Source organism: Corvus hawaiiensis, chromosome 1, assembly GCF_020740725.1.
Source record: "Corvus hawaiiensis isolate bCorHaw1 chromosome 1, bCorHaw1.pri.cur, whole genome shotgun sequence".
Classification (NCBI taxonomy): domain Eukaryota; kingdom Metazoa; phylum Chordata; class Aves; order Passeriformes; family Corvidae; genus Corvus; species Corvus hawaiiensis.
Window position 1 is genome coordinate 71,799,358 of NC_063213.1, and position 13,675 is coordinate 71,813,032.

Consider the following 13,675-nt stretch of genomic DNA (forward strand, 5'->3'; position numbering starts at 1 on the left):
AATCCTTTGTTTCCTGTCACTGTCTATTTTCTCCTGGTACTTTTGTTGTAATAAAATAGATATTTCAAGAAAATAGTTGAGAGTCCTGTAAGGAAGTAAAGAAAAATGCTCACAGATTTTTTAAAATATGAAAATAGGTATACGTGAAATCTAAATTTGTCAAAGTTTTAATGACTGTGTGATTAGTATTTCAGTCTGAGAAAATGTCTGAAGTACGCTTGTATCTTGAGTATATAAAAATAATAAAAGGTATTTGTTTCTAATAGTTAAACTCACTTAAGATACACAAATTCACAGTGCTAATTTTAAACTTATTTTCTATGATGTTTTTAGATTATAACCTTGAAATGATCTAAAAGTAATGTGGTTTAAAAATGCCTATTTTGTTTCCAGAGTACTCCTTAAAACTTTGAGTTTCTCTTCTAGACTTGCCAGGATTTGAGGTTTGACCTGAAAAATCCAACCCTGCACTGTTCTGTCAGCAGTCGGGGTTGGAGTATATTCCAGAGTATTAAATGTCATGCTGAAAAAGGAGCTGAGACTGTTGCTTCTCTGAAGGGAAGAAGATACTAGTCTGTTGCACCCAGATTGCCATTTGCTTTGTGGGCTTCCCCTCTCTTTTTTGGAAGCTTCCAGAAAGGCTAGGGTCATTTTTTTAACTTGAGTATGAAGATGGCTATCATCAAAACTGTGGGAACAACTGGGAAAAACCATTGTCAGGGTTATTCTGGACAGACAGGCCTCTCTGTCTTCTGGTTTAGTTCCTTGTTGTTAAACAGTGCAGAATTTCTCATATCCCTCGCATGGCTGGATTTGATGACAGCTCTCTGATGGCCACACTCTGTCCTGCTCAGTGTCTGACTGTCTTTCTGCATTTATTCTTTTTCCCCTTCTTTTGTGCCTGCAAAATTTGCTAGCAAATTCTCCTGCTGGTCTGGACTCTGACCCATGGCAGGCTTGTCAGACACAGGAACTGCCCCCTAGCAGAGCAAGACATTAACTTTCAGCGGGACGTAAATCTTATTGTAAGAGTGTGGTAACTTGATCCCTGATCCTAATATTTGAATATTGATGCCGAGATATAGTGGCAGAGAAGAGAGCAAAAGCAATAGGTGGTATCTTGTTTGGAAGTTTCTGGCACCTCCAGTTATTTCCCATAGTGTAATGGCATCATCAAACCCAGCAGAGCTCTGTGCTTGCCTCTAAAAGATGTTTTCATCCCTAGCTTTCTTCTACTTCCCTATCCATCCCATCTTTGCTTCCTCATTCTCAGACTTTAAAAAAGCATTGTCATACTGTTGCCTGCCCCCTCAAACAACAGAACTAAAGTAATACTTCATAAAATTTTGTGTAATAGAATTTCTTACTAAAAAACCCCCAAAGAATAAAGAAACAGTTATTTTATAAGCTATGCAGCCACTTCAAAACTTTCCTGGTATGACTTCACTTTGCCACTGTTTCTCTTCATAGCAGTGCTTTGGTAGAAATTAGAAATGGGTAAGTGGTAGATGTGTTCCTTTGCTTTGTCTGCTAACTGTGTGCTGTCATTTGGCTTCTTTGGTGTGGCACTTCTCAAGGAAGGACTTCTCAGGTTTGCTGTGACGCTGTGGAAAAACACTACAGCATTCTATCCTCTTAGACTATCAGTCATCCTGGCAGTGATGGACAGGACTTGTTTCTTCTTTTGAACTGATTTATCCCCCAATTGGAGCTCCTGAATTCACTTTTTAATGCCTGGCAGTATTTTTTTCCTTTTCTTTTAGACTGAGAACTGCAGTGAGTGTTCTGTGTTATAAGTAGTAGTAACATCTCCGGGGTGTAGGGGAGAGCTGCACCAGAAAATCTGTGCCAGCTTTCATCTTCCTGGCCTGAAATACCTGCAACCCTCTGTGTGGGTTTCCACATAATCTTGGCTAAGTAGCTCCCTTATGCTAGGATGTTAGTTCATTCACAAGCCTGGAAGCTTACAGAGCTGCACTATATAATTGTACATCCAGCAAATCAGATATATTCTCCCTGGCCATCAACTGATCGAAGAACATTTTCCCCTCTGGGAGTTTACATAGTCACAGTATAAATGGCACCCCTGAGCTGTAACAGCTCTGCCATTGACTGAATTGTTTAATTAAACTTCACCTAGCTTCAAATCTTTTCAGGACTTCTGAAGTTTAATTTCTTGCCAGTCTTTGTCTTCCCCCTGCCTGCTCCCTTCTCTGCTCCCTTGACAGTCAATAGATAATGAAGTCACATTATCCAGATGATGTGTTTGCACATCAGTGGCCCTTGTGTTGTACTTTGTGACTTGAACATAGTCTAGTAGTTCCTCCTTTTCTGTTTTGGATGCTTGTTTTATAAAAGATGGAGAGTTTGAATATTGTCTCCCTGAAGTTGTCCCCTGGGCTTTTGATAGCTAGAATTGATATACAGTAACCCTCCTGATGCCTTTGTTATATGTGATATATGATGTTTTCCTGTGGAAAAGACCTCATTGATAAGGCATTGTCTTCTATGATTCAATTGAAGTACCAAAAGCGGAGCATATTTTTCTTAAACAGCCTGCCCCCAAAACTGTGTTCAAATGAGACTATGAATATGTATCTTCCCTGGTTGGAAGTTTCTCAGTGAAATTCTTTGTTTCAAAACCAAATTCTGTTGAATTTGCTTAAACTGGGGTTTAGGTTTCACCTATCTGCTTTTCCATATTTTATTTCCTCGCCTGAGCATACTGGATAACATTGTTCCTCATTCCTCTGAGGTGCTGATAAGCTAATGAGGTAAAATGGTATCCAGGCTTCAAAAAAAGATTAATTATGGGAAAGTTTAAAATAAGGAGAAAATTTCTTTGACTTCTTTCAGGATCATCATTCTTGGTAGATTCTTGGTACTCCTGTGCATGAAAGTATTTTTGACTATGAGAAAAGCAAAAAACCTTGTATCTTGTATGCTATCTATATTGTTTCTGCAGGTGCTACTGGAGATCATGTTTATACATTTTGTTATGCAGCAGAAAGTGAAGACTTTGGAGCAGAAGATGCAGCCAAGCTTGACATATGGGTTTTTGATCATGTTAAGGTAAGCAGAGAATCTTTTTGTGCTACCTGTTTATAAAAAGCACAGTTGCATGTTAACTTTATCGTAGAACATGTAAATGCTTTATCATAGAATTAGAAAGTAAGAAAGTTTTGAAAGACCTATCACTTGGGGTCATAAGTAAAAATTTCTTGAATCAACTTTCATGACAAGTGTAATGGATGCTTAAAGGAAGTATTTGTCAGTCAATACTAATTAAAAAACTAACATGAATAAAAGTACCCTTTAAAAACATTCTTGGCTTTTCTTTGTTTTGTTTGCCTATAATGTGAAACCCATCTTGGAGTACTACAGACCCCTTTAAGATCTTGAATGCAATTAGTTAAGGACTTTACAACAGGTATTGCAGCATGGCAGAAATGATAAGTCTTCCTTATGAAAGCAAAATGGACAATATTATTTACTTTTTTTGTCAAGCTTGTACCCTGACTATAATAGTTCAGTGTGGCTTTTCTTGATAGATGTAGCTGGCTCCTAATTTTCCACTGTGGTTCACACTATGCTGTGGCTGCCAGAGGAGTCACAGTTTGTTTTGGGGGACGAGGGTATGGAGACAGGGTAGGCCATAGAGCTGTAGAATTTGTTGATGTGGTTCTGTGCTCAGCTGACTTGGGTCAGTGCTGGTTCATGACTGTTGTTTTCTGTGACACTGTCACCATAAGTGTTAATAGTCCAAGCACATGATTTCTGATTATTCATTAATTCCTATATTTATGTTATTCCATGCTGCCTCACTTATTCTGGGTTAAGAAATGCTGGTCGTGGGCATTGGTATATAAATATCTGTATCACTGAAGCAATTAAGTGAGTTACTTTCTGGATTTCATAACAGTGTTAATGGAATTTAAGACTTAAAACATTTTTCACAAGGCCTCTGGGCTGTATGCATTAGTATAGCTAACCAGCATAAATCAAATCAAACAAAAAATAAAACAAAATAAATCAATAAACCAAATCATCATCTATTCAGTAAGTGAAGGGTGGTTCTGCTTTAAACAGTGACATAGGGTGCAAAAGTTCATTGTAGTTTGCTAATTTTCAAAGGAAGTGATTTTCTGAGTTTGCAAGTGAAAAGATGTTTTTTTCTAAGTGCCATCCTCTCCCTGAATGTGCACTTGTGCCATGTTGTGTGTTGTAATGCATATGAATAATACAAATCAAATTAGGCTGTCAGTTACACTTGAATAGCTGTTGTCATGAAGTTGCACCCTGCTGTCATTTGGAGCTGCACAAGTATGTGAGGGTGGTACTACCTTTCTTTTGCTTCAGAACACCTAATGGCATTTATCCTTTCAAGCTGTAATGATATATTTAAAATACATGTCATTACTGATTACTTTTTCCTTGGAGCCAGCACCATTATTTTTAAGACTTATTTTGCCCATCTAGAATTCCATACTGTGAATGGATAGGACTTGATTGACTGGCATAAGCCACACATTCCATTAACCATCTCTTCAACTACACGTCAACAATTGCTTCAGGAGTGTGAAACTTGAGGCTTATTGAAACCAAGGTCACTCTGCTATTATAGCTTGAACAACTTTCAGCTATGCTAGTGAGATTATATATATGTAGGAATGGCAGTATGCTGGAATCTAAATTTTGCTTTGCCTACTCTTTTTTTTTCCTCCTTTATGTTTTATCTCGAGTATTTAACAATATATTGTTTAACTCATATTGGGCAACGTGGTCCCTGGATTTCTGTCTCTTTAAGAAGCAAAAGACACCAAATGTACTTCCTCTCTGCTGTGTAATCCGCTGGTCCCAAGCATTGTGAGGGTCACTTGTACCTTCTTCTGCCCCAAAAAACAATGGGGATAAAATGAAGAATGGCTAATTCATGTTTGGGCTGCTAGTGCTGGCACTCTTTTTGTGCGAATTGCTTGTTCTCTTTAAAAATGCCAGCTACTGGTAAATTTGTCAGGAGATGGGAAACTGACTATTTTTTATTTGTATCTTTGTGTAAATCATGACTAGAAGAAAAATGATAGCTCTTGATAGTTCAAGACAAACACTTGATAGTTCTTGTCATGTCTCCTTGTGATACAAGGTGATCCTAACCCTTTCTAGGGACAGAAAATATACCATAGACTAGGCTGTATGGATTTTTTATCTTCAGCAGCATGAAAACTCAGCAATTTTAATGTGCAGTAATAACTTGGGAGTTGTTTGGAGTTCCACATGGGCATGGAATTGATTGACTGGGGGTTTTTTTTGTTTGTTTTTGGGTTGTTTGGGGTTTTTTTGGTATGTTTGTTGGGTTTTTCTAAGAAGCATTTAAAATTATTAAGGAATGGAGTTTAATCTACTGTGATGTGGCTCAGTGATTCTCAGTTAAATAACCTTTACCTAAATCATAGTTTGAGACTGTGCTAAGAAACTTAGGAGCAAAATACTGGGAGTCTAGATCAACTAATGGGAAAAAAAAAAGGTTTCCTTGATGCATTTCTCATTTTTAAAAATATTAGTGGAAAATAGTTTTGGAAGATTCAACTCATTCTTTTTGGATAAAAAGTTTAAAACTCCAGGAACTCAGTCTTGCAGATGAGTTCCAGTAATGGCCTAACCACAATGTATTATGATCAAAGGGTAGAATATGCTCAAAATGTTCAGTTAATGTCTTCTCACTGAAAGGGACATGTAGATGCAGATGGCCAAAAATTGTGGGTTTTTTTTTCCTTTATTCTTTTCTCATTTTGAACACAGTATTCCATTCTTCCTTTGTCCCCTTTCTGCTGGAAAAAGGCCATCCAAGCCTTCAGACTGTCCCTTCTGTGCAGGGTAGTGGACGGAGTCCAGAACTGAATTATGTTAAACTTTGAAGCTCTGCAGACAGTGCTGTGACCGGATGTTGATTTGTGCCAGTGGATTTCAATGCAGATAGCTCTGCTCTCATTAACAGTACAATGGTTGTATGATTTCTTTTCAATGTGTTGGTGTCTTGTGCATGATCATGCTCGATGGATCTAAACCTGCCTTGTCCTGCCTTTGTACTTTTGTTTTACGTCCGAAAACTGGCGTAACTATTACAACTCTCCCATCAGCACAAATCAATGTGCACAGCTTTAAGCAGCCAATTAAATTAAGTTGTCCTAGATTAAGGAGCTTTGTGAAAGGAAAAAGTTTGTTTGGTCTCTCTAGTACATGCAGTCAGCAACAGTTTATCAGCTCTACTAAAGAATCATGCTTCCATGGAAGACTCTGAGGGAACAAAAGGTTCCCAACTACTTAGATGTTTAACATTTTCAAGTTCATGTTTTGTTCAGACATCCGTAAATCATTTTTTAGACCTTCTAAGTAGTCTTTATTTTTTCTTTGCTTTCTCCCATCTGAGGAGGGAGATGATTAGATCAAGATTTCACACAGTCATAACTAAAATTCTGTTGTAGTAGTTTAATTAGTATTACATTATAATTAAGTTCACAGCTTGCTGTAAATGTTTTAATGTGGAACTTACTGTTCATCTCATCAACCTGCATATCAGTTATAACCAGTGCATAATTTTGTTGTTAGTTGCCAGAAAATCAAACAAAAGTTGCCAGAGTCGTTTAAAAAGAAGTTTGGAAGGCAGCTGTAGTGGTCTTCGAGTCCAGCTCTCTGCATGAAGGAGGTTCAGTTACAGCAACATGCTCAGGCCTTGCCCAGTCAAGATTTGAGCATCTACAGACAAACCTTTTAAGCAGCTCTTCCAATATTTGGCTATAGTTATGGTTTACCAAATAATTTTTAAAAGTCTCTTTGTCTTACTGCAATTTCCCACATTCCAAATTGTGAGTTTCCCCTTGTCTCATCTCTGAGGCCCTCTGATCAGTCTGGCTCCATCAGAGGATTGAGGTTCCCTTCACCCTCATGGTAGATGGTTGTATGCAACAATGGGACCTCTCCTTAGCTGCTTTTCCTTGAGACTGGAAAAAGTGAGTGCTCTCAGCCTCTTAGTTCTTTACTGCTGTCCCTGAAACTTCTTGGTGAGATTCAGCTTACGTATACAGTGGAGGTAATGTTACTGAATAGAGGAAATAAAAGGGAAGCAAAAATAAAAATGTGAGACAGGAAGATATAGTTAAAATATAGTGACGGGTTGGAAACTAGTGTTGAGTAGAGGTAGGACTCAAGTTTTGTGAACACTGAGGACCAAAAAGAAGTGGCCTTTATCAGGAGATACAAGGATAGTTCTGGACAAACAGTTTAGCAATATCCAGAGGAAGGTGAAGTGTTTTTTGCCCTTAGTGTGTTTGGTATTCTGCTTGCCAACTCACCACCTTTATCAGCCATCACTCCTTGTGATGAGCTTCCTGTTGTTTTTTATGATTTTTTTTTTTAAGTTTTATGGGATAAAGTTTACTGTTTGCTCTGGGAAAAGACATTGCATCTTAGGTTGCACTCATCTTCCTTTAGTCATCTTGTTTGTAATTGGCCAGAATTTGGGCAAACTCTTACGACTGCTGCTGCTCTGGCTTATGAGGTGGCTGGGACTGGGAAAGTGGGATGCTTTTGGAATGTTGTAGGGACTTGTCTGGTGGGAGAAGAGAAGCTCAGGCCTTGCCTTCCTCTGAATGGTTTCTTTTGCTTAATCTTTCTGTGATAGAAAAACGTGTGCCTTCTAATATTGATCTACAGTTTAGGATTTAATTTTGGGAGTTTCCTGTTTGTCTGTTTTGATATACTTTGTTTTGATTTCCTTTTATTTAATTAAAATTAAGGAAACAGAGTTTTATTGTATCCTGCAAATTACTCGTGTGCTCTGGAAAGCTTCCTCAGTCTGTGGTCAAATACGTGCAGGTGGACAGATCTCTGCGGGAAATGAAAATCTCCTTAAAAATAATTATATTGCTATTTAATGTAATTGGATTTCGTTCTTGTATCTTTATTTAAAATATCTCTGGACTTTGGTCATGATTTTGTTTAGACAAGAGCTGAAGCTGAGAGCATGCAAATATTAGTCCGTGCGGCTTGTGTGTACTCAGGGAGTTAGAAAAGTGGAATTGCATACTGCCATGGTTTCCTGGCACAGCTCCCTGTGATATCCTCATTGCCACTTTGGTCTTCCTCTGGGTACAGTGACTTTTGTTTACACAAGGTATGAGCTTTAGATTTTAAGAGCTCCATCATTATCACAGCTGTGTGGTGGACTGCCCTGTCCTTTGGTGGCAGAAATGGTTCCCTGCCTCTACCAGCATTTTCCCTGGACTCTTGCATGAAGTTCAAAGACACTCCCACTTACGTTAGTGTACTGAAAGGTTCTCCTGATGCTCTTTGAACTAAAACCCTACCCAACTTTGTTTCCTTGGGGAGTGCTGTTACTAAGGAGCTGATTCTGGAATAGCTGTCTGCCTGCATTTTGCATTGCTGTAATGTGGCTGGTCTAACACAGAATAGCCATGTCAAGACTCATTCAATCTGAGGGGAAAATCCTCCCATGGCATCTGCCTCAGGGATGCTTAAGTAGGCCATGTGCAAGGCAGATATGTGTTCTGTAGTTTATGTATTTGCAAAGCATGTCATGCTTTGTTCTGTTTTAATTTAGTTTCTGCAAACAAGTTGTAGCTTGGTATCTCAGTCCTGCAGAACCTGCTTCCAAAGCAAGTGTATTTGAGACCTTTGCTTCCAGTTTGAATTCAGTAAATCAGTAGAAATATAGAGCCATAAATGGTCTCAGGAATGGTCCATCAATTTGTTTATACAGGAGCAAAGAAGGGATGATGTATTTCTTCCTATGCAAACTCAGAAAAACCCTGTACAAAACCAAAACAAACCAACAGATAAAAACCCAAGAAAAAAAGCCCCGCAAACAACAGAAGAACACCTCAACTTAAATGTTGTCTTAGATAAGCTGAAAATTTGGATGACCATACTGATAGCAGTTGTCCTCCAAGCAGTAAATTGGGAAGTCATTATTTTTCCTCTTTTTAAACTCTAATAACTACTAGCATTTTGACATGGAAACAGCAGTGTTTTAGTTTTTATAAGATGCTTATCTTCTTTCATTTTACTCGGATTAATATATTAATGGCTTATTCCATACAGAGCTTCTTTAATTCTTCCAGAAGTAATCAAACATTGTTCTCTGCACTGAATGAAGAGAAAGTGGTTCTGTTCCTGCATTTGCTAGGCATAGACACCAATGGACATGCTCATCGGCCAAACTCAAGGTAGTTGAGATATTAAGTATATCTTTCTTACTAGTTTTAAATGTGTATAGTAACTTTTTTAACAGTGAAATTTATCAAACCAGAAACACAGCTTGTAGTGTTGGGGGTCATATATGTCACCATGATTATCTACATTCTGAACTTTTGGGGTTATTTTAGTTTTTAAGGTCCCATCTGCAGAAATGACAGATTTTTGCTCTGTACAGTATGCCTGGTCATATTCCTGTACTCAAGTCTGATTTTTAGCAGATTGTCTTAGTTATAGCCAACACATAATCTAAAGGATATGTAGGAAATGCAGTTTTAAACATAAAATGGATACAGTTTTCACATACCCCACTGCTGAAGTGGTATTGTTGAGTTTATGGACAACAGTAAGCTCAGCAATAATGGCTGCAAATTCTGGTGTTATGTTTTGGCTTTCCTTATTATGCTTAAACAAAGAGAAGGGTTTCAATTAACAGCTCCGATCACCAGTCCATCTTAAAGTGCGTTATTTGAGAACTTCCTTTTCATTTCTTCACATCCTGCTATGCAGGATTTTACATCTTTCTCTTGATGCCTGCATACTTTTAAAATTCTCTGATTTCCTACATCGTTCTGAAGTTCATACTTGCTGTATGTCTAATGATCATTTATTATGATTGTTTTGAAGACAGAGTTTTAAAATTGACTTTAGCAACAGATAGGAAATTAGTTGTCTGAAAGTTAATCATGGTCATTTTTTCTAAAAATACACAAATTTTTTATTTAGCCTCTATTCCACAAAACTAGGGTCTGTCCTGATCTATTAATCATCTCAAAACACTGGCCGCCTGGTGAGATCTTTCTTTGCTATTTAGTTACCAGTTTAAAGCAATTTTTGCAACTTACCTTTTAAGGTGTTTGAGTTTTCCAGAATTCCTTAGTTTTGGCATTCTGCTTAACTTGCCTGACAGCTGTGAGTAGTAAAATTATAGTCTTATGTCTAGGATAGGTCAGATTTGAAATACAAATCTGTTTGAAACTGTGGTTTCAGTAATCTGCAGACTGTGCTGCAATGACTTAATATCTCAGTAAGACTTAAAGCGGGAAAGATTTTACATCTAGGAAGCCTTTTTTTAGCTTGATATTCATTTGAGTTTAAAGCTGTCTGTACTTGAAGGACTGGGCTTTATGATCATGGATAACTTGCTTTATGCCAAATGTGAGAGCCACCTTGAATGTAACATTTTTTTCCTATTTTTCAAGGGAATACCAGGAGAATATTAAACAAGTTGATGAGGGTGTGAAAGAAATTGCTTCACTGATTGACGATTTCTATGGAAATGATGGAAAGACTGCATTTATTTTAACTTCTGACCATGGAATGACAGATTGGGGTGAGTCTTTTTAAATGTTAAGTCAGTTGAGTTTATGGGCGTCTGCTGTATGATTAGAGAGCTGTCCCATGAGAAGCTTTGTACCCCTTGCTTTGATTTGGTAACCTAAGTGTTGCTTGTATATGAAAATCTATGCAAATTGCTGTGACAGCTACATTCGATCTCTGGACAGAAAAAAGACACTGAGGTAAAGCTTTACTTCCTCAGTGACTGCTAGTAGGGATAGAAAGATCTCTGCAGAAAACCACCTCAAGCAGGAAGAGATGGTGTTATTTGGCTGCCAGCAGCAAATTTGGTCTTGTTCCATCTCCTCTGGGAGATACAGTTCTCATTTTGGTTCTCTAAAGCACCTCGAAAATGTGGGAAATCTGTTCAGGAGCCGGTGAAAAACTTTACAGGGAGAGGTTGTAGTGGGGGTGGAGAATCGTTTTGCTTATTTTGGCCTTCTAAGCACAGCAGAAAGGATGGGACTGCTGTGTTATCTTTCTGGAGGAGACTGCTGCTGGAGACAGGTGGAGGAGCTGAGAGTACAGAGAGGAGAGTGAGGCAGGGGCCAACTGTGCTGATACCCACAGAGGGCACTTGGGAAGGGCATGGCCGCAGTGGCCAAATGCTTTGAGGGCAGATGAGAAGAGTTTACAGTGGTAAACTCATTTAGACATTTTTTCCCTAGTTCTTTCTTATTTTTTCAAGAATCTTAAGAACATTCCTGTCCTTGTGTGCAGCCAGTGAAAGTGATAAATCTCTTTTCCAATGCTGTGTGTTTGCAGCTACTATGATACCTTTGAACCAAGGCTGCTCCAGGCATGGTTGTGGTGAAACAACAGTCAGCATCTTACTCAGTGTGTGAAATTCTGAAGTTTTTCAGTTGAAGGGATGCAGACTTTTTCTGTCATCAGAGATGAGAAAAATATTTGTATATTTATTCAAAACCAGCCTAATTACCATCTGCTCATTTGCAAAATAGTCCACTTTGACTATTATTTACTGTTGAGCTGACTGCCACTTGCAATAAAATTTTAATTATGCTATACTTATTTGTATATTTCAAGAAATTATTTCATAGTTTTTTTATAGGGAAGGGGGGTGTGTATATATATTTTTTTATATACGATCATAGGGATCTTAAGAGGTCCAACCACCTGCTCAAGGCAGGATTAGCTTTGGAGTCAGACACAGATGCTAGGGCTTTATTCAGCAGGGCCTTTAAAACCTCAAAGGGATGGAGCCAACCCTTTTGGGCAGCCTGCTCTGCTGCTTGCCTGCCTTCACGGGGGCGGAAGGGTTTTCTTTATCTGCAATCTGAATTTCCTTTGTTTCAAATTATGTCTGTCATCCTCCCACCTTGCACCACAGTGACCCCCTGGCTCCATCCCCTCTCAAACCCCCTCACAGTGGGCTACAGGTAGGATGCTCTGGTATGTCCTCCCCAAAGCTATTTCTTCTCCAGGCTGAACAAGTCCCAGTCCCTTAGCTGCTTCTCACAGGGCGAGTGCTCCTCACTGAGACCATTCCAGATGATGGGTGTCTTTCCAGTACCAGAGGAGCCCAAAACTGGATCCAGTGTCTAGAGGTTGTCTCACAGGTACTAACTAAAGGAGGATAATCCCTTCCCCGTACCATGCTTCTGTTAACACTGCCTGGGGTGTTGTTGGCCTTCTTCACTTCCAGAGTGAGCTGCAGGAGTGTTCTCATTATGTACTGGATCCTTTGAAGAGGGAATAAAAGGTGATAGGAGTAGCTTCTTCAGGCTTTGAGAACCACTGGTCTGTCACAGTTTTCTGTCACCTCTTTCTGTCTTGAAGAAAAAGCTTGATCTTTTGCCAGAAATGTTAATAAGTTTGAAGTTGACTTTAGTGAATCCAAGAGCAAACCCAGAGATACTACTCAGGTCCATTGTGAGCTGTCTGAAGGACAGTTCAGGAGCTGGTTTGGTATTTGAGCTGGTTGGTAGTATCAGCCTCTGCTGCCGCCTTTCAGTGGTTATTTGCAGAATGGGATGTACACCAGCTTTAAAACAAATTAAACAGTGGAAGGACAGGGGGGACCTATTAGGGAAAAGAATATGATGTGAATTAGACATGGACATTGTGGTTGCTGGCAAAAGCCAATGAAATCACTTACTTTCTCAGTCTGACCCCATGATTTTGCCTTCAGTTGTTGTCAGATGGAATTGCTGACCATCAACACAGGATGTTCCACACCCACCTTCACCTTGGCCTCTTGTTCCTGCTGCCATCCTGGCACAAGTACTACTCTGTGGTATGCTGGACCATGGAACAGAGAGCTAAACAACAGCACCTTTTTTCCCCCTTTCCCCTGAAAAGTTCTGTTTGGAGGGTGCTGGGGAGTGGACCTGGAACTGACCCAGCTGAAAATAATTATTTTTCTTCCCTTCTTTTTATTCAGATCAGTCTGAAACCTCGTTTTGTATAACAGGGAGGGAGTGGATACAGCTGCCTCTCTCAGCTGTATCTGCCTTAAAGTATTCATAGAGGCAGAATCTCAGTGAAATGCTGATGGAGCTGGTGGCTTGGCTAAAATGTAAACTCACCAAAATATCACTTTCCTCCTGCAGTAGTAAGAATATAACTGATGTAAGAAATAATCCCTGCTCCCTGGAAGATGGAGGAAGTGCTCTCTCCCTAAGCTTTTTTCCTCAAGTTCTGCAAAGAAGAGCAGTTGTTGCTGTGTTCTGAACCCAGAGTGTGCCCACCCAGGAACATCAGAAATCTAATTCCCAGACCAGTGTGTTCTTAAGCTTTGGGCTGTTTAAAGTAATCAAAGTTGGCTCCTCAGCTCTGCCACAGTGATTGTTTTAAGGACAGAACTGGGTATGAAATTGGGAATAGCCTTGAGGCTGTACAACAGTGTGCTTTCTCTGTCCTTTGTATTCATTAAAATATATATTTATAGACAGGGAAGAGCGTGTGGCTATGCAAATACAAGGAAGATGTGTAATCTTGTAGACCATGCAGTGACCCACATAGGGCTTGTATAACAAAGTCCTTCCCTTTGAGGCTGGGTTATCTCACTATTCTTGTACCTCACCCACTGGGTTCAATGACCATC

At 39.2% G+C, this 13,675-nt stretch overlaps 1 protein-coding gene across 1 annotated transcript in view; it reads left to right on the forward strand.

Annotated features, from left to right (window-relative positions):
* PIGN (phosphatidylinositol glycan anchor biosynthesis class N) overlaps positions 1-13,675 on the forward strand; it is a 105,478-nt gene that overhangs the window by 20,722 nt on the left and 71,081 nt on the right. The window contains exons 5-7 of the mRNA XM_048310906.1: positions 2,966-3,072; positions 9,118-9,242; positions 10,473-10,603. Of these exons, the coding sequence (XP_048166863.1) occupies positions 2,966-3,072; positions 9,118-9,242; positions 10,473-10,603 (363 nt within the window). The remainder of the gene's footprint in view (positions 1-2,965; positions 3,073-9,117; positions 9,243-10,472; positions 10,604-13,675) is intronic.